This window comes from Cyprinodon variegatus, unplaced genomic scaffold (genome assembly GCF_000732505.1).
Source record: "Cyprinodon variegatus isolate N-32 unplaced genomic scaffold, C_variegatus-1.0 Scaffold470, whole genome shotgun sequence".
Classification (NCBI taxonomy): domain Eukaryota; kingdom Metazoa; phylum Chordata; class Actinopteri; order Cyprinodontiformes; family Cyprinodontidae; genus Cyprinodon; species Cyprinodon variegatus.
The window spans coordinates 683,051-704,404 of NW_015150923.1; the positions used below are offsets into that span (position 1 = coordinate 683,051).

Here is a 21,354-nt window from a genome sequence, read left to right on the forward strand (position 1 = left end):
CAAAAAATAAGCCTGGGGGCTTTAGACTATTAATTTTTTCGTTGTTGTTGTTGGATAAATTCTTTGTAAAAATGTAATTTTAGCTTTGTTTTGAAACCAAAATAAAACATTAAATTATTCAAATTCTTCTGATGAAAGTTCTCAATAGCCCCTTTCCAGTGAGATTTACAGGATTTAAAGACCTAGAATTTGTATAAGGAATAGGAATCCCCTGTGATTTCTCAGCATGCTTTGCAATTACCTAGCACATTCAGCCTAAGAGAAACCGAACAACACCTTTAGTCCAGTGGATGGCAAAAGAAAAACACTAAATTGGTTCTCCCTTTATTTCCAGTACCACCTGGTTAGCCAGAGATCCCACTCCACATTCTCGCTTAGAAAGCAGGGACACAAGCCCGGAGACCCGAAGCTTTGCCGTTTCGAAGCGGAAGCTTAGAATTAGGTTATTTTTTGAATACACAAGAAGTTTTGAGGTTCACTCTCTTGGTTAAAAATATCTCAAAATTACCCATGTGACAAACTTAAATTAATAAAGAAACATCTGTACACACAACTTCCATGGCTATTCTGCTGATGGAACAAAGTAATGCAGCTGTACAAAACCCATCCCCCAACAAGCCCTATTGCTTCTATCAGTTCTGCTTCTAGATTAACCTGATAAATTTTGTCAACATTACCTTACTTCTTTTTACAAACATTGTTTTATCTTGAAAAAAATCTAATGAGCTTCAGCATACTCCCATATGAACCCAAACTCAACCCCACAGGAAAATAACTACTCTTGGTATGTTAGTACCATGTGGCAATTTGAGGCTTCAGTAGTTTCTATTAGGAATTTGAAGTTGAAATTAATTGAATATGGACGCATTATAATTTCACAACTAAATAACTACACTTTGATTTTGCATCCACATGGTGTACAACCGTTTTAAATTGGTTTCAGAATTGGAATGATTAGCATGGAAAGGCACACATCACAAACTCATGCAGAAATGAACACTATGTGAAAACTGAGGGTCAACTTTGTCAATGGCAAGAGGAATTTTAAGATAAGTACTTTAATAGCAAAAATTAAAACTTGCCAGCAAAAGGAATTCATTTCAGGAATGTTTTCACATGTGTCGACTGCAAAGTATTTATTGTATAAGTGTGATTTTAGATGTGCAAACCTTAATTTCAAGGATACTTAATACCTTAGTCAAACTAACATTGTTTCTGTAAATCTCTCACTGACATCTTGTATTTGGTAGGTATAAGTCAAGCATCAATCAGAAATTTATTCAGAACAGTGATGCAACAGCAAGAAAGGATCTGTATATTCAACATATTTACTGAGTTTAGGCACAGCTAATAAAAAGTAGACCACTGTACACATTTGCGAGTACCTTTCCTACTTTGAAAAGCTTGTTTGTTTTTAGCTCCGCAAACCTGAGATATGTCTAGTTTATTGTTTTGGGAATATGTTACATTTTGGTGATGCATAAAGATAACTGCTGGTTTATTATGGGAGGGGATCTTCATGACCAACTGCTAAATTAGCAGCAAGTTGACAGAGCTAACCAATTAACAATTAGACTTGGAGAAAAGCTAGTAGAGCTGCTAGTTTGGGATGACCTTTTAAAAACAACTAAATGATTTATATATAGGGGGATTGTTGACTGCAAACTGAAAATACTCAAGCTGCATCTACATCCACAATACTGTTGTTTTTGTTTGACTGACTGAATTAAAGGTGCAGTAGGAGATCTTTTCTAACGCATTTTTTACCATGTGGCTTACAGATCTTCCCACAGCCGCTTCAAGCAGTGAATTAGAAGGTCTGGAAGGGAAACTAAAATAACTGATCCCCTCTACAGTGAGAAATCAATGAATAAACCCAACCAATCACAAAAGACTGTCCGTTGTACACAATTGGTTCCTGACACGTCAATCGTGGTCATCTGCTTGTACTTCCCCCCTGTGTGCATACCCTGACACATGAATGAATCAACCCCCCAATGCTTGTGCAGGACGCCATTGAAACAACGAAAGAAGTAAAGACCAAGGCCATGCCTGAGCCACTGCAACAGCTAGTTTTCATGTATATGAATACCATTGCATTGAAGCAAATATATTGTCTGTTTTATCTTATAATTCACCGATGAAAAACTTTTTCTTTAAATTCAATCTTAGAAGTTTATATATGTATATTTTTAGTCAACTTTCTTACAAAAATGTTTTTTTTTCCTATATCTTTTTCTGGCTTTTACTAATTTCCTCCCATGGATTATTTCTCCCTCTACTTAATTATCTATTCAGCAATCAGGATTATTGATATTTAAAAGCATTACATAATAATAAGCAAAACATAGATAAGGCAAAGAGCTAAAGAAATAAAACACAATGGGAAAAACACACACAGACAAAGTGAGAGAAAAGAGAGGAGAGGAAATGAATAAGAACATAAACAAGTCGCTCACCTCAATTTCCTTTCATACAGTCTCATATATAAATGCGATGGCACCTTTACCAATACAAAGCCCCATAGGCAATTTAAAGGAAAGTGGGGCAAAATGAAATATGGTTGCAATATAAAACAGCACTTTAGACACATACGCAGTCTAATAGGAGCCTTTTGTCTGTGCACATAAATGAACCTGTGTCCTGGAGACAGTGTAAGTTCTGGGTATTTTCTGATGCAATGGAACACTAAGTGACAGAAAAGTGTGGTATTCCAGGATACTAAAAGTGCTGTATGATGAATACCCACCCTGCTATTTCCGTCCTAATATGTAGACCCTCACTAAAAATAGAAACCCACCAATAAGCATGGTTGCTCTTGAGTCAAGCTGCTTTCACTTTCTCTTAACCTTTAGCAATGACCATACTGTCGCATAAACAGGCTAAATCCCTGATAATCTGAGGCAGCTACAGCAATCTGTGCTGAGTTACATTTCAAGGGTGAGACTGACCCTAATATGGATGTGGGCATTAGCCAAGAATGTGACCTATTAATATGACGTCATAGATGATTGCAAATAGACAAAAGAGCAAAGAGTGGATATTGAAGCCGAATACCAGTAAGAGATGACCGTATTTCCTTGTTTGGAGCTTTGGGGCTTAATTAGAAACTACACACTACAACGTCAGTAAAGTGGACACTAATCTGGCTTTAACATCCTGTTCCAAATGGTGTAAAATCATTTAAAGGGGGAAAAAAAAGTAAGAGGCTGACCCTTCAGTTACAAACTCTGGAAATATTACACAACATTAAAGTGCTTAAGATAGCATCCAAAATATAACTATTTATCACATAGCAACTACATTATTTTTACACTTATCTAAATACTATTCAAAACAAAACCTAAATAAATGCATCAAGAGCATGGAAACAATACATTTCCTATTATAACAACAAGTTAGAAATGTTTTCATTTGTTTCTTCAATTTTACATCATGTCTATTCATATGTCCTTAAAACCAGCAACATTAACATTTATTAAATGTCATTAATTAAATTAATTTCACATTTGTGATCTATTATACCTCAAGATAGTTTTCCATTTCACTTGAGTCCATTAAGAGACAAGGGACACAAAACAGTCTTCCTACGTGTTCCTTAATCTGTGAGAAGGTTTCTGATACAGAGCCAGACTTAAGTTCCCTAGATGAAAGGTAGTTGCACTAATATTTGTCTCATGTCTTGTGTGCAGCTGTTGGTCAATGTCCATAAATTTTTTACTCTTCAAGAGTCCTTCCACAATGTTTTCCAAAGGTGTTTATGCATCTTTAATATATTTTTTTACATCATTGTTTAAGTGTTGCAACCCCCAAAAGTTATATTCCCAAGTGACTTGTAAGTGTTTACAACACAATGCCCTGTACAACTGTGAAGTGATAGGAAAGAAGGAGTACCTTTCCCTCTAGAACACGTATAAATGCTATTGTGTTCACAGAAAAGTTTGCAGTCAGTCTTGGCTTTGATGTCATTTCTATGTGGCAGTTAGAGTACTTCCTGATAACTATACCAAACTTTAAAATCTTGTCCATCAAATTTCACTAGTATCTATGATAAAATGTGTGAATTCAAATTACAGTTTTTAGTGATGCTTTGACTATATAGGTGATGTAACAAACCTGGTTCTATTTTGAAATGTAATTTTCTCAAACAACGTATTGCCTATGGTGCTATCCTTAGCAGCAATGTCTGTCGAGCATTTGTGCTTACTGGCAAAAAGACTCACTCTGTGACCATCTTGGCCAAGTTTCTCTGTGTTTTTGCTCAATTTTTCTTTTTATGTTCCTTACACATTTATGTTTTTTCTAGCTGTTGGGGAGTGTTGGGATAGTAGCTCGCTCATTGCGCCTGTGCTCTGAGAAGGTTGCAAGTACCCGGTTCGAGCTCTACAGCCTGCACTCTGGGTTCCTGAGCAAAACCCTCAACCCCACATTGCTCCCCAGGCGCCACACAATGGCAGCCCACTGCTCCCCATGGGGATTGCCAGAGAGTGAATTTCTCCATTATTGGCCAATAAAGGGATTTACATTACTTCAATGGGTCTTTTAATGTTGTGTTATATCAGTCAATTAGTTATGAATCTAACTTGTCTTGGGCAACTCATAAACATGTATTTTGCTTTTGTTTTTTACGGCCATTCAGAGATTTACTTACAGTTTTGTTGTGGAATGGTTATGCTGCTCTCGAAATGTGTGACATAAGAAATTATAAGTCCTTAAGTCCTGGAAAATAATAATAATATTTTGTAAATTTATTTATTGTCCCACAAAGGGGAAATTCCTTCTCTGCATTTTGACCCATCCTTTGGGGAGCAGTGTGCTGCCTTTGCATGTCACCCAATGAGTATTCAGGGGTTATGGGTTTTTGCTCAGGAATCCAAAATGGCAGTCCGTGGGAGTGGGGCTTGAACTCAGAACCTTCCAAGCGCAATGCCCTAACCACTAGGCAAACACTCGCCCAACTAGGGCCATGACCATTTTATGGTGTTTACAGTACCTCAGCTGTAGAGTACTTTTTTGTTTTGGTCTAGTAATGTTGGAAGGCTAGCCGTTTCTTGGAGGATTCATTACTGATTCATGCTTTCTCCATTTTTTAAAATTACTTTCCTAATGTTTTGAGTTCTATGACCTTGCAATGACTTTGTGGCTTTTTTCTAAATAGATGTATTTCACTTTGTCACTACTCTACCCCTGCTTTTGAAATATTTTAGCCCGTATCCTGGTACCAAACAAGACATGTTTTTAACCACTCCTATAGTAACTCTTGCTTTAACAATAAGAGAACTTGCCCCAAGGTACTTATTGTAGTCATGAGGTCAGAATAGTTTAAATACCCCCCTATAAATTAAACATTCCTTTGAAACCAGAATTTTGTATTAATTGAGGTTAACCTTGTGTGATTTTAAATTTATTTGTTAATCTGAAACATTTAGGGATGAAAAAAGCAAGTAGAGGAAAGGGTCAAAATAGTGCCTCACTCTACTGCATTTCCATATTCATAAAGCAGAAAGAATATTCAGACATTAATTTTGTTTAATATGTTATGGAGGATCAGCTCTACCATATTTAAAAGTAAATACATAACTAAATAAATAGATGCTCAATAAGTAAATAAGTATACAATTAATTGCCCCCAAAAATACAATAAACAAATAAGTGAAACATAAATTTATAAATCTCTTTTAATTAGCTGCTTTATTTATTCGCCTTTGTAATAATTACCTTATTTATTTATTGTCCGTTATAATCTTCAACTTTATTTATTAATTACTTATTTTTTAAAGTATTTATTTATGTGCATGTCTTTGTCTGTTTTATTCTTCCTTTGTATTTTTTTTATCTATTTATTTCTGCCTTTCGTTTTACATTTCTGTATGCATTTCTGCCTTATTATGCAAATGTGGAAGGGCTGTGTCATAGAGGGTAAACTTCTTCATTGGTTGGTTAGCATTTTACTGCACTGGTCGAATCTACAGGAGGAGAGGAGAGTCTGAAGTCGAGTCTGAAGTCACCGGCCGTTTCTCAATTCATAAGAACACGAGTATAGATTTGTGTCCTCACCAAGTTTGCTCTTGAGAAGAATACAGGAATGTGTGGACTTGGGGAGAATGGGAGCAGGCAGCATAAATAAAATATGGGTCAATTGGAACAGAAGCATACTTGTGATGTCACCGCATGCTCGGCTGGTAAATCAGTATGAAAGAAAACTAAAAACATGTTTTAAAAATGTTTGTGAGAATAAATATGAAACAATGATAAAGGTTGCAGTGGAAATACAGAACAAAAAATACAAAATAAAGACCCTATTGTTTATCAAGTCACCCTATTGACTTAAAATTTTTTTTATCCTTTTCTTCTGTGTGTGAAATAAGTTTGTAAATATGTGAATCAAACTTGAATCTAAATTAACACAAACTTTTGTTTTTAAATATTGGACAGTTCCTTTTTCAAGGGACTGTTGGTTACCCTCTCTAAAACTCCAAGTTCACTCATTTGAACTTCCTTTCTCTTAACCTCAGTCTCTGCAAATGGAACTGCAGCAGGGCCATTAGCAGCCACATGGCATTCACGTTGTAGGTTAAGTTTTAATGTTGTTGTTAACTAACAAAAGATATATAATACTTTCCTGGTCAGAGGAAATATGTGGTACTCTGATATAGGATTAAATCTGGAGGGGTGAATGTGGCTTTTTTCTTTACACATATCTAGAAGTTCTCCCAATTTGCTGGATGAAAGTGGTCTGCTATCAGATATAAAAAAAATTCTAATACCAAAAACACATAGGGAGACTGTTTAATTTTCTGACAATTCTGACTGAATTCTGACAATAAAAAAAGTCAGAATTCTGAGAAAAAAGTCTGAATTCTGAGATTAAAGTCAGAATTCTGACCTTTTTCCCATACTAAACTGAAATAAAATTTTAAAATCAGTTAACTTTTTTTTTTTTTTTTCCACTGGCCCTAATCCTCTTCCGTAGTTAGTAGTTGCCTTCAGGCGCACTAAACCTGGTAGTTACATGTGTTGTGACCCTAGTATCTCAAAGTTACACAGTGTTGCTCTAAGTCAATCAGAAGTGGATTTGCTGCTGTACTCTGTGTAACTTTTCTACTGATGATCAGAGTGTGCTTCAGTTTAGTGTCAGAAAAGGGTTGCTGGACATTCAGAATATATAGATCCCAGTAATCCAAGTTTAGAAGCAGCAAAGAAGCAGGGGATTATCCCATTACACTACTATGTTCAACTACAGGTGCTGTTTGTGTTATTTTACCACCTTGTAAATAAAAAGAAAATATTTCTCAAATCTGTTAAGGATCATCAATATGTTTCTTATCTCACAAATTGGGAAAAAATGTTTTTCTTCTGTCTGTGCAGATGAGCAAAATGTGCAATGTTTTCTTGGATTTTTGCACATTTTTATTTGGCTAAAATAGACAGGTTTCAGATATTACAGCCTAACAATGGAACCAAACGACCCGCTGGTCAGTTTCAATGTGCATGTTTCCAAGCAATAAAAGGCCTTGTCCATATAAAGCCTCAAGCTCACCGCGGATCCAGACATTTGAATTGAGAAAGCCTCCTGGAGGGGAAGAAAAACCAAGCGAAACCAAGTCCAGTGGATTGTTATTAAACTTTTACGGAATGACTATGACCTGGATGACAGAAAATCTTCATCAGCATTTAGCTAAAAACAACATCATAGATAAGTAACATGCTGCCCAAAAAGTAAGCACAGATTAGCTGGTACCAAAACAATAGATTTAGGCAGGAAACAGGAAATTGACCATTTGCTAACAACTAATTGACCGTTTCCTTTTTCCTTGCATGTCTTTCAAGGGAATTTCACAGTATTTTAGGTTAACCCGCTGATGCAGTTGCAGAGTCAAACATACTGAAATTTCATGACAAATACACTTAGGATATCAGCTCCTTTTGCGATTTTAAAAGAAAGTAGAATTGATTGAAATAGAATTTGCTCTGTCTAGGGTTGGTTTAAACTGATTATAGGTAAGTATAAATTGTGTGTGTTTATACTATAAAGTTCTGTTGGATTACATTGATGGTAAATGGGCAATTTATTGATAACTTGAAATTAATTTGTTATTTTATTATTTATTGGTTTATATATATATATATATATATATATATATATATATATATATATATATATATATATATATATTTTTTTTTTTTTTTTTTTTTTTTTTTTCATTTGGAAAAGATAAATACTTGTCCCAGTAATAATAGGTCATACAGGGTTAATTCAAAACTTATATTTACTGTGTCTAAAACCGTGGCTGCAGCTGTTGTAGTTATTTATGGGGGGTGTACTGGGAAAGGGGGCAGGATTGGACAGAGGGTGTAAACGCCTCCCTCATCTTATTAAGCCTGTGTATTGACTCACTCCAGTCACAAACTAATAACTACCTGACTGACAAGGTAAGGCATGCCTGAAACTTTATATAAATAAACGATTTGTGTTTTTCTGGTCGTTTATTTCTTTAGTCTGAACATCTGTTCGCGGTTTTTATAGGTTTTTGCATTTTACTTCCCTCTTTCATGATTTAAAAAGCTCGTGCACGACCTGTGACTTGCACAGTAATATTCATCGCGAACTCGGGATTATCCCCTATCGGATTATAGATGAAGTAGACGTAGCAGCGCGCTGCAGGTTTGATCATCTCTGTCGGATGTGTCTGTTTTACGCAGGCCGCGTGCGATCGACTGCGCGCAGAGAGAGACTGCCCTGTCTGCGCAGGACGAGAAGGCAGTGAAAGCAAGCTGTTTAATGTACAAAAAAAGACCATAAAATTAAATATCATTTACTCAAAACCAAGTTACAAGTGTTTACAGTGTGCTGATTATATGGGATGCAAAGCATAATGGTTTGTATTTGAGGTAAATATTGTAGTGCAGTGGTGTCAAAAGTACACACATTTGTTACTTAAGTATTAGTATAGATACTGCAGTTTAAGAACACTCTGGTAAAAGTTGAAGTATCAACTTGACCTCTTTACTTAAGCAAAAGTGAAAAAGTATGTGCTCCAAAAACTACTTAAAGTGTAAACGTATTAAATAACCTTAAAGAAATAAACAAACAAAAAAAAAAAACAGATGTCACTATATGAATTGAAAGCTCACTTTTTTGACTTTTCGAAATATTCTTTGAGATAGGGCCAAGGATGAGGGAGGTCTTGTTGGTCTCCGTCTCCACCTTTCAAACATTTCGACATCTGTTTCTGAATCCGACATTGTAGCATGACATAGACGATTTGCGTTTGCAGTTTCAAGAACATCTGCTTGCTTCTGATGATTTCCTTTAGCTAAACAATAACTGCATTATATGACTCATCCAATTACACAAGTTTTTTTACTAGATATGGATGACCTGCATTGGATGGCGCACATGACGTGAATTAAATATTTATAAACATTAAACCAAAGCCAAGAGTAAGGAATAACGTTTGTTTTAAAATGTAAGGAATAGAAAGTACAGATACTTGTGTGAAAATGTAATGAGTAGAAGTCAGAAGTAGAAAGAAAAATAAGTAATGGAGTAAAGTGTAGATACTTAAAAAGCGTACTTAAGTACAGTAATGAAGTAATTTTGTTTTGTTACTTAACACCTCTGTTGTAGTGTGACTGCAATATATATATATATATATATATTACCAGTATTTCTTTGACTTTTTAATCAATGTAAATAGCCTACTTTTAATTAGTAAAATGTTAATACTTGAATGTATAATAAAGTGTTCTTGTTTCTTGCTTTGTCCTTCCAAGATTTCCTATAACCTTTTGGAATACAAATGTTTCCAATTTGGATTTTGCTGTTTTCCATTCTGACTGCAACATTTGCCTCTCAAGATAACCTTGTAATCAGCACTACACATGGGAAAGTCCAAGGAAAGCTCTTGTCTGTTCCAAATGGCGAAGTTCGAGCATTTCTTGGGATTCCATATGCAAAGCCGCCTCTTGGAAAACTGAGATTCCGAGCACCAGAGCCAGTAGAGAAATGGGAAGGTGTGAAAGAGGCCAAGGAATTACCTAACTCCTGCTACCAGTTGCCAGATACAACCTATCCAGGTATGACTCAGATATACACAAATCAAGATACCTATTGTAGAAATAAGTTTCATTGAACCGCCTTTGTTTATATTGAACCCTAGGTTACATTTCTCAGCAAAAATTCTGGCATTATTGCAGTAGTTGGTGTTCTTTAATTTATATTTCAGAAACATAGGTTATTACAAATAACAGATCTACAAGGTCTTCCCCTGTTGAAAACGTAGAGGGAAATGTAGGGGCTCAGATATAAGAAGTTGATTAAGCTGAAGCAAACAATAAATTCTGAATTTGATACAACTGCAGTGGATAAAATCTTAAATGTACAATTTTAAAACCCCTAACCACATTTATCACTCTCCCTCTTAAAAAATGCATTCACCCTGTAATTCTTAAACTAAACTACAAAGTGTTAGGGCAAACTTTAATAAAAAGTATCTCTCAATATGCAAAGCTTTTAGAGACCTATCCCTCAAGATGTGTGGTTGAGGTTGCAGAAGATGAGACAAAGAGTCAAAGAGCTGAGCAAAATTCCATCCTCTATTTTACATTTTTATTTTTTAGTGAATCTCCCAAAAAAACTTACGTTTTTTTTATACCACTTCACTGTGATGAGCTAGTCTATACAAAACAATTTGTTGACATTTGTGACTGTAACATTACAACATGTAAGAACAATAAATTAACACTTTGTTTCAGTTGCGTCTTTAAAAATAGAATAAATTTAGCAAATTAACCTTATAAGACCCAAGAGCATAATATTTCACTCAAGGATTGTTTGCAATTGACATGTGTTATCTAAAAGTCCTTCTGACTTTAGATTTACCCAAACAAAGTTACTAAAGTATGGGATAATACTCGTACTCGTCGTCTCTAGCTTTCTCTGGGACCAGGTTGCTGGGGCAGCGGTCTCAGTAGAGTCTCACAAGCTTCCCTCTCCACAGACACTTCCTCCAGCTTTGCTGGGGAATCCTTAGGTGCTCCCTGTCCAGCCGAGAGACATATTCTCTCCAGCGTGTCCGGAGTCGTCCCATGGGTCTCCTTCTGGTGGGGCGTGCCTGGACACCTCCTTCAGGAGGTCCTTGGGAAACTGGCTCTGAGGACATACGGATTAATATAACAATAATTATCAATAAAAACACAAGAATACATGTTTAAATTCGGCTTTCGACTAGTGAATCACATTGTAACATGATTACCTCTATGGTTCCAAGCAGGAAGCTCCTCTTGTGCATTCACTCCCTTTGCAAGTGGACTACGAATAGAGATGTTGGGTTTTTTTGTCTTTCTATAACCTTGACAAGGTCATAATATTACCATATAATTCATTCAGATTAGGATTGGATTACTATGGTTGATTGTTCAGGTAATAAACTGAGAAAATGAAATATTTTCTTTTTATGCACAATCACATATAACAGTTAAAAAAGGTAATGGCTTAATCAGTTATTTAATTTGCCAACTTGTGCCCCTGTTAGCTTAGAATGAAGATGATCTTAAAATATGATTTGAACAAGAATACAGAAAAAATGTGAAGGTAGGTTGGGAGATGTGGAATTACTGGGAGAAAGAAGGCAATAGTAAATTTTTACAAGACATCATTTATTTCTCGCAAAGGTAAATATTAACAATTTCATATCAGTGTACAGGCTTTCAGGGGATGGGACTTATCTCAGATAATCTTATCCTGTGTCCAGACAAAGCTGTTAGCTTGTCTGGTTAACAATAATGTTGTTTTTTTTCTTTTGCAGGGTTCATAGGTGCAGAGATATGGAATCCAAACACACCCCTGAGTGAGGATTGTCTGTACTTAAATGTATGGTCGCCTAATTTCAACAATACCCAGTCGTCGACCCTTGCTCCTGTATTAGTTTGGATCTACGGTGGTGGCTTTGTCACTGGAACATCCACCCTGGATTTGTACCAAGCCCACTTCCTGAGTAAAGCTGAAGGTGTTGTTGTTGTATCGATGAACTATAGGTTAGAATTACTTTCAGCTGAAATTATTAATGTTACCCAATCATAGTCATTGTGACACTTTAGGATTTTTGATGTGTTTTTACTCAGAAAAAAACAATTGCATCTAGGGAAGACATCATCTTAGCAAAATCCAGTTTTCCAGAACTGCAGTCCAATGACTCATTAGTTCAAACATGGGAGTCACCTAAAAAAAAACAAGACAGAAGTCTAAAATAGAGGAAACATTGCTTCCGAGAAAAAGGCAATTCATTTGTTTGACCTTGCTTAACTGTTTATCTCACATTTTATGTCTGCCACTTCAACATTCAGTTTTAAAAGTTAAACTTTAACTTGAGAACAAGAATTAGATAACAAATGGTACGAGGAATTACACTTGGTGTTGATGGTACAGACAAATGGGCATTGGGCTTTGAATCCTGAGGTTGTGAGTTCGATCCCCCACTCCCACAGACTGCCACTCTGGGTCCCTGAGCAAGACCCTTAACCCCACACTGCTCCCCGGGCGCCTCACAATGGCAGCCCACTGCTCCCCAAGGGGATGGGTTAAATGCAGAGAAGTAATTTCCCTCTGGGATTATTAGAGTATATAAAATACAAAATACAAAATATATATATATATATATATATATAGAATCTATAGCTATATACAATATAAAGCATACATTAAACCATATCCAATGATAGTATATAGCCATATAATATATACACATTAGACTTTTTAACTGTGTGTAAATGTAAAACAGGAGGTCTGGAGATGAAAGGGGTCCAGGAATCATCGCTAAAACCAGAGTTAAATTGTAAAACAAAACCAAAGAGAGCGTACCAACACACTCAGTCAGCCGTCCATGGCGCCATCTTAGATAAAGATAGAATTAACATCTATAGTCACATATTCATCATTGGCTTTCTTTAATCCCCTTTTTCAATTTGAATTCTGATACATTTTTCATGTTTGCGCCAATCTTTTTGGACATAATTGTCTTTTTAGCAATACATTTTCAACAAGGTTTCCCTCACATTGCTTTATCAGTAAAAATGATCAACAGTCAGTGTAAAAGCCAAAAGTAGCAGCAACGTTGTGTTTAAAGTAACAAATCAATATGTTTGTTGAATGTTTTTAAGACTTTTTATTATTGTGATCATTATTTATAGAGTGGGAGCATTTGGCTTTTTGAGTCTTCCAGACAGCAAATATTTACGGGGAAATGCAGGCCTACTAGATCAGCGTTTGGCACTCAAATGGGTAGCCAGTAACATTGCTGCATTTGGAGGTGATCCTTCCAAGGTAAAATTATTTTGCCATTATTGTTTCTAAAGTATGAGGGAAACATTGTGTAAACTGTTAAAATAATCTTGTGTATTCATGTTTCCAGGTAACAATATTTGGTGAAAGTGCAGGGTCCGCGTCAGTGGGTTTCCACCTGCTCTCTCCAGGCAGCCACAGCCTCTTTCAAAGGGCTGTGATGCAGAGTGGCTCCCCTAATGCACCATGGGCCAAAATAAGCCAGTGGGAAGCCTGGGACAGGTATTGCGATTTATGTATTAAGTCATATTATCTAGGCTACTCCAGATAGAAAATTACCTGAATTTCAGTGAACTGTTATTGTTAGCTATTAAAATGTCATATGGATATAAAATAGTCAGCATTAAAATAGTCTAATGCTGATAAGCCATCTTAATCAGGTTGTAAGGTATGACACCTGGCTTTGAATGAAAGATAGAAATAAAGAATGAATGAGAATGCATATTAATTTGGTTTCCAGAAAGCCAGCCCTATAAAGCGCAGTGGTTGTAAAAAAAAAAAAAAAAAAAAAAAAATTGCATCTTGAATACAGAATAAATAGTCTTGAAATAAAGTTTCCAACCTGCTTAAAACTTAATTTCCTTTTTTTTTTGTGGTTTTTTTGTTACCCTGAAATGTTTGCTTTAAAATCAAGCTTGATTCAAACAGAACAACAAGGGTCGTTTAAAAGCTTTACTGGACTGTGAAACTCCCACAGGTCAAAAGGGATTCACCAGAAACAGCAACAAGAAACCTTGAAGGAAATTGACCAGTTTACCAGACAGAAACAGGGGGAGAAATCTTTTTTGTTGAATTATCACTAACATTCTCAGGGTTTGAGAACAAAGTTTGAGTATTTCCGAAGATGCCGGTTGGCGTGTGACGTCACTGGAGAACCCTCAGAGGATTCCAGAATCTGTCCAGCTGATTTTGAGGAACCCTTCTTTGATAGCTAATTGTTGGTCCAGGGAAATGCACAGGATCAGATCAGAGAGCAGGCACAGGCAGAATGATCAAGGGGGCAAACCAGAGTTCAGAATTCGATAGCTGGTCCAGAATCAAAGCCAGGTGATCTGAGATCCAGAGACAATGCAAGGAAAAAACCAAGAGAGTGGTCAGGGCACACAAAACAGGTCAGCGATCCAAAAACACACTATGATAGGTCCAATAGGGTTCAGGCAGGCTCAGAGAATCAGGGGGCAGAATAAACTCAGAATCATGCAGGCAGACAGGAGGGAACAGAATGCTGGATAAAACTCACCGGTGGATCATAATATTCTTGCACTAGTGATTGGTCTGAGAGCTGGTGATATAGTTAGTTGAGCATGGGAACTAATGTGTTGAATCAGACCAGCAATAGTCCCAGGAATCATGACAATTGCTGTATAAAATACTGATACTGTAAGTGATGATTATGGCATCCTTGGGTTTAATTTTGTCCACTCTTCTTTTTTTAGCGCCAGTTACATATTTAAGACTCTGTCACAGCATCTCAATTGGTCTTAATAATCTTAAGCGTCTTCTATATTTTTGTTGTTTTTTTTAACCAAAAAACAAAGTTGCACATTTTAATTCTTAACATGACTTTTGAGTCTTTTGAGTCATATTGTGACAATGGCAACCCTTAGCGTTGTGAGAGATCAATGGAGGGTTTGTGATCTTTTTTTTTTTGTTTGCTTGTTAAAAATAAAATAGAATGGGACAAATGGGCAAGTGTCATACAGGCACATTATCAGAAAAAAATTGGTTCTTAACTGGCTGGCAAGCAGCTTTGTAATTCATTAAAATGGTTGCATAATTTGTTTATACTGTAAGGAATGTGAGAGGATGGTAATCTTTCCCAATCACTTTTAGTTATTTTTAGTCCAGCAAATTTACATGAAGCATAAACGAAACTTTACAGCTAGGTGGACTGTTGAGCACTATTTGTATTTTAAAAACAAAATGTTTTAAAAGTGACGCCTCTCTCTACCTCCACTTCAGTTGCAAATAGTTGCTTTACATTAAAGTGCCTTACTCCCTTGGTGCCCATTTTTCAAATTTTTTTATTGGCCTCCTCTGCTACCAACCAGGTCTTTAATGCTAGCAAAAAAGCTAGATTGTCCTACGGATCATTCAGCTCATCTGGAAACCTGTCTGCAACAAGCTGATCCTCACAAGATCTCAGTCAAGCAATATGAAGTTATTCCACAGCCCTCATTACTGTCCTTACCTTTTGGCCCAATTGTTGATGGGGAGTTCTTACCAGATGAAGTTGAAGTAAGTCTCTATTATATTTGTCTGTGTTAATAGTTTTGTTTAAAACTGAAAATAGCTACATATAAATACTGTGCCTTTTAAAAACAGAATACCCAGATTTGTAATAAGTTCTATAACAAGTTGCCATTTGAAGGGTTTGGTCAACTACTGTTAAAAACCAGCAAAAACTGGATATCCAAGAACCCATCACCCTCTCATGGAAAAACTGAGATAAGAGGAAACTTGCTGATGTTGAAAAGAAAAAGCAGTAGCACCTGAATTTTGGACATATAACCTATACATTTCCCATAATATTAGCAAAAGAAGCACACAACTTACAGAGAGCACATAACCGGAAGCCTGAAACAATCCAACATATATTTTATAATAAAATCAGTCAGTTCAGAGCTTTTAATTTCTTATAGAGTTTGCAAATTAATTTACCAGCAACCTTTTGAATTGTGGAAGGAAACTAATTACTCGGAAACAAAAAGGAGAAGTAGGTGTGGGGAGGAGAATAAACATAGTGTTCAAAATATCTTTGTTTAACAGATAAAACTAACAATCAGGAAATTTTACGGCAAGTTTCATCATTATTTCACAGAAAATAACTTGTCACTCATGCTTTTCCCCTCTATCCAGGGAGGTCTTTGAACATTTTAGTTGCCCAGTCCAGAGCTGTTTACTTAAAGGTTGCTCTCATAATTACCAGGGCAGGAACAGCACATAACTCCAGGAAATACCTCCTTCAGAAGACATGAATACAGTAAGCTATTTATGTAAGAAAAAAAACCAAAAAAAAAACCTTACTAACAAAAAAAACATCATGATTACTTCATCATCCTGATTCCGTTTTGAAGCAAGGCTTGTAGGAGAGCTCAAAAGTCTCTTGATAACCATCTATTTCTATCTCTATTTTTTCTGGTGCTGTAGGTTTTGTTTAAAGAATATAATACAAACTTTTTGTTGAAATCTTATGGTAGTAAGCAAATAAACTGCTACTTTTCTTGCTGAAGCTTATATCTCAAACATGGCAGGCAACAGCTCCCCAATCAGTTTGGCTAACTCTGCAACTCAATTATCTGGGCTTAGCTTTGACTGGTGGTTCTTACAAGCTGAACTATATTTTGACTATAAAACCCACTCACTTAACGAAATGACATGGTAAAGTTCATTTTTTTTACTGTGTTTCTTGACAATCCTGTGTTAGGTAGGACAGGCCCTTTTGATTATCTATAGTGCTTACCAGTTACAGACATGATCACTGCCTTTTGTCTTCCTAGCAACAGTTTAAAATACGTTCTTATAGGGATGAAATAAGATCAATTTAGCTAGAATCGATGCTTTCATTTACCTACTGTAGGTGCTATTGTTTTTGTTTATTTTGTATATATCCCATCTAAAAAAGTATGTGTTGTATACATATTTGTACCCAGAGAGGGCCAGATGACAAAAAATATTACAATCAAAACAGAAATAAAAGCTAAAGAAAAAAAAATTGTTAGGGGGTGCAAGGCTTGAAGTTTTTTTTTATACCTGAAAGTTACTATATTGAAAAAAAAAAACAACAACTTTAAAACTAGCTTTAAACTAACTTTAAAACTTTAGAACTAATCCATTAATTCATTGTATGTGATGTGGTGGAAACAATGATTTACTGTATGCAATTACTGGATCATATTTTAGATTACTAGCTATTTAGTAACAAAACTAAAGGAGTTTCCCCCCTTAATTTTAATAAAAAAAACAGTTTCATAAAAAAAAAAAATATCAACAAAATGTCTGACAGCTGTCTGTTTAAGTCAAGAAACTCATGGCTGGCAAAACAAAAACATTTCATGTAATTCATTATATAACATTCATACCCAAGTATTTTAATCTCGTCTTTTCTTGTCTGTAGGTGATGCTTGACAGTAGTAATCTTCCAAAGAAGGACCTGATGATAGGTTTAAATAAGGATGAAGGGACCTACTTTCTTCTTTATGGAATGCCTGGTTTCAGCCTCACTGGCCAGAGTCTAATCAGCAGGAATGACTTTCTGAAAGGCATACCAATAGCAATGGCGGATTCAAGTCATGCCGTTAAAGAAGCAGCTGTTTTTCACTACACTGATTGGACTGATGAGGACAATGGAATGAAAAACCGGGACTCGCTTGGTAGTCTGGTTGGAGATCAGCTGTTTGTTTGTCCTGTGCTTGACTTTGCTCAGAGGTATGTTTCACGGTTTATATGATATAAATGGCAGGATAGTAAGTTCCAAAAGTGTTGTTTTGAAGATCTGTGACGTGACAGAATACTGCAATACAGAACAAGTGTATGCTATAACAGATTATACCCCTTTGCAGGTCATCCAGTGATTCTATGGGCGGCTTCTTTAATTAATATCCTTACTTGACCTGTACAGGTTCCTTACCAATTTACCCATTCAAATACAGTAATAATTATTTAATTGGATCATGCATTCTGCTGTAGCTTGCTTGTCAGATAAAAAGTACCTACTGAAAACCTTCAAACATTTATTAAACATACATTTTATTACGCCCTAATTTTGAGATTAAAAGGTAATATTTCTTATTGCCAGTTTCCAATATGCTTTCTTTAAATGTCAAGATTTAATTAGCGGAAATCTGCACAATTAACGGAAATATAATATTGTAATGATACCCCAAAACATGGGTCTTTAATTCTTATTTTGTCTGCAGCCTCTGTGATCTGCATGTTTTAGAAATGTTTTTGCTCTTGTACCCTTGAAACAAATGATTGCATTCCCCCATTGGCAGCCATCAGAGCTGCAGAGGTCTGTTAATTGTTCATTTATTTCTTATATAATTTGTTATATAATTCAGGTGTACGGAGGTAGGGAAACTTACTAAACATGTGAGACACTGAGTTAAGAGGACTTGGAATGACGATGTCGACTCAGATGAAAACAAAATAAACACTTTTTTAGTAACATGAGATAATATATAATGCATGTTGTATCAGTGAGATGTGGTCTGCGTTCTTGAGTTCTGTTTTAGACTTAAGGGTTTCAAATGTCAGATTTGCTGCTTGAGTCTTGATGTGAACTAAAATTGTCACCTGAATTATTGTAACTGGAATTATGCATTAATATTTTTCCTTGCAGCAATAAAATTTGCTGCAAGGAAAAATTATCAAGTAAACTGACTTACAACAGTTTAATCTCAGTTATATTATGTATTATAATATAAAATATTTCTGCAGTTTTTAATATTTGTTAACTTTTTATGACTTTTTAGGTACTCACAAGGTGGGGGTAAGACCCTTCTGTATTTCTTTGACCACATGTCATCCACAAATCCCTGGCCAGACTGGATGGGAGTAATGCACAGCTACGAGATAGAATTTGTCTTTGGAATGCCTCTGGATGCTTCCCTTGGATACACAAAGAATGAAGTAAACATGACCAAGAAGTTTATGAAGCACTGGGCTAACTTTGCGCGGACTGGGTAAGCTAAAAAGACTCTTATTTAGTTATTATAGAAACCAAAAGACAACTCAATGATAGTTTTTTATTTCTCATTCATACTTTTCAGGAATCCAGGGCTTGATGGAGCTGCTTGGCCGGAGTTTACATCTGAAAGTCAGAAGTACATAACTTTGAACTACAATCATCCAGAACAAAGGAGCATGATGAGAGCTAAAGAATGTCATCTCTGGAACAAATTGCTGCCTCAAATCCAGAAGACCTCTGGTAAGACACACAAGTTTGCATGTTATTCTACATCGTTAGTTTTTAACATTTTGCTGAGACCTCCAAAAGAGATATGTTACAGGTCTGCAACTCAAAACAAAATTGGGCAGATCTGATTTGTCTTGAAACTCTTAAAATCAGACTCTGAATAGTTCTCAAATTAACCCATATATATATTTTCTAATCACTGCTATTAATAGCTTTTTTTTTCCAACATAAGACAGATTAAGATTAATATAGTGATTTGCAGAAAAACATCTAAGTGAATAAAAAAACACAGATTTTTTTAAAGAACTGTGTATATTATTTAACTTTTAAGGTTCTGTCGTTAATGATTGACTGTTAGTACTTGTGAAACAGCATGTTTCTTTGACAGTTTATCTATTGGTTAATAATCAGCTAGTGTGAAGACCTAAAAGCAAGTAAATCGAGGACATTAACTAACATATCTACATTTATTTAAACACTGATTTTTATAAATAACCATAAAGAAAATTTCTAGCAACTTTAAATACACCTAAAGAGCTAAGTGGATGGAACTTGATAAGCCTCTTTTAACTGTTTTGAGTCTTTTTTTTTTTGCCTTGTGTTAAAGATAAAAACACCCTGTATTGTAAATAGTTTTTAACAAAGTTTTGGGTTCTACAAGAATTTTACTTTTGAAAATTATTCTAAAAGAAGAAATCAAAGCTTGTAAATGAAACATTGTTGTTAATGATTACTTTACAATGCTTCTTCTCTCTCTTTTACAGATGATCTGCAGTCATGTAAAGCAAGTGGGATTATACTCAGTTCTAATTGGATATTCCTTCTCATTTTACTAGTTATAAGTTTAACCCCTTGACTGAGTTCAGAAACCTCCCAACTGTTGAGTTCATATCTTTATATCTGACAAATTATCTAACCACTGCCTGAAATCTATAGCTTATTTGTACCTTGGTTGCACTGTTGATTACCAGTTTCTGCTTAAATCATCCATTCAAACAAAACAGGAAACAAACTGCTACAGTAGCAGCCATCCAAAATGGTCCCTCTGAATGGCAGCCCACTTCCCTGCAACTCCCAGCAAAATCCCCTCCAATTTCCAGCCAGTGGAGTGACCCCCTCCTTCTCCTAGACGTGTATATTTTTTTAACTCTGACTCCACCTTTTCACTGAATTACAGGGTCTGACCAGGAGATGGTGCTTCTCTTTAGATCTTAATGTCCTAAAATAATGACAGAAATAATATTTTATTACAAAGATTGATGTTTAAAAATGAATTATAGGAAAGTGAATCGAGGAAAGTGGGGAAATTACTACTGTATATCTGTACTTAATGCTTTCCTCCATTAAGCTTACATCTCTAGCATTAACTGGATACATACTGTATTTTTCTTAATTCTGACCATAAAGGTAAATCATTAACTTGGCTGAATAAGCAAAAGATCACAGAAGAAACACTGTGTAAGTCTTCACCTAAGTATTAGCTTGAATTATGATACATTAAATAATCTTTTACGTCAATATACATCACTTAGTGCATGTTGATACGCCATGCAGGCTTTCCTTCTCAAAATCTCAACTTGTGAGGGTAAGATTCCTCACTGAATGTGTCCTGTGACTCAGAATACAGGCTGAGCTGAAAGACTTTTTAAAAAATGCCTACTGATGTGGATTTCTTTTTTAACAGCGACATAATTCTTTAACATACTGATTAACATAAAAATTACCTTGCAATAGAAAATTACATGTGTCCATGTATGATTGTAAAGCAGTGGGTCATTATTAAAATAAGTTCAAATTGTATAACTTGCTTTGACTGTTTTGTCGTTTATAGTCATTAAGAAGGTTATTTGTTCTTGCCCATTTTGTGCATAACTTTTTATTACTTCACTTTAAATACTAATGTTAAAAAATGGGACATACAACATAATAGATGCCTAACTCATCCAGAGCCATCTATACCTCTTGCTTTTAGCATTAATGATTTAATGGTATTCTTTACAAATAACATTGATTCTAATCTAGTCCTGTTACATGGATATGAACCTCAAGCTTTCTGTATTTAAACTTCTACTTAAGAAACTGTCTCTCAACC

The 21,354-nt window shown here is 35.5% G+C and overlaps 1 protein-coding gene across 2 annotated transcripts; it reads left to right on the forward strand.

The window, feature by feature from the left end:
* Nucleotides 1-8,356: 8,356 nt before the first annotated feature.
* Nucleotides 8,357-20,365, forward strand: LOC107094201 (acetylcholinesterase-like). Of its 2 annotated transcripts, none has more exons than XM_015389689.1 (10): nt 8,357-8,433; nt 9,778-10,080; nt 11,811-12,039; nt 13,192-13,324; nt 13,413-13,564; nt 15,394-15,580; nt 17,460-17,770; nt 18,820-19,029; nt 19,117-19,274; nt 20,027-20,365. In XM_015389689.1, exons 2-10 carry the CDS (start codon nt 9,804-9,806, stop codon nt 20,116-20,118), a joined length of 1,749 nt encoding a protein of 582 aa, XP_015245175.1. In that variant the 5' UTR covers nt 8,357-8,433; nt 9,778-9,803; the 3' UTR covers nt 20,119-20,365. The 2 variants fall into 2 exon arrangements, with proteins under 2 accessions (XP_015245175.1, XP_015245176.1); XM_015389690.1 differs by lacking the exon at nt 8,357-8,433 and adding an exon at nt 8,763-8,784.
* The last annotated feature ends 989 nt before the right edge of the window (nt 20,366-21,354 follow it).

Bases quoted from the DNA above. Each gene is read 5' to 3' on its own strand.
- LOC107094201 (XM_015389689.1), top strand. From the start codon at position 9,804: ATGTTTCCAATTTGGATTTTGCTGTTTTCCATTCTGACTGCAACATTT. The intron at 15,581-17,459 runs GTAAGTCTCTAT...TCTTGTCTGTAG, and splicing joins TCTTACCAGATGAAGTTGAA to GTGATGCTTGACAGTAGTAA. The intron at 19,030-19,116 runs GTAAGCTAAAAA...CATACTTTTCAG, and splicing joins GCTAACTTTGCGCGGACTGG to GAATCCAGGGCTTGATGGAG.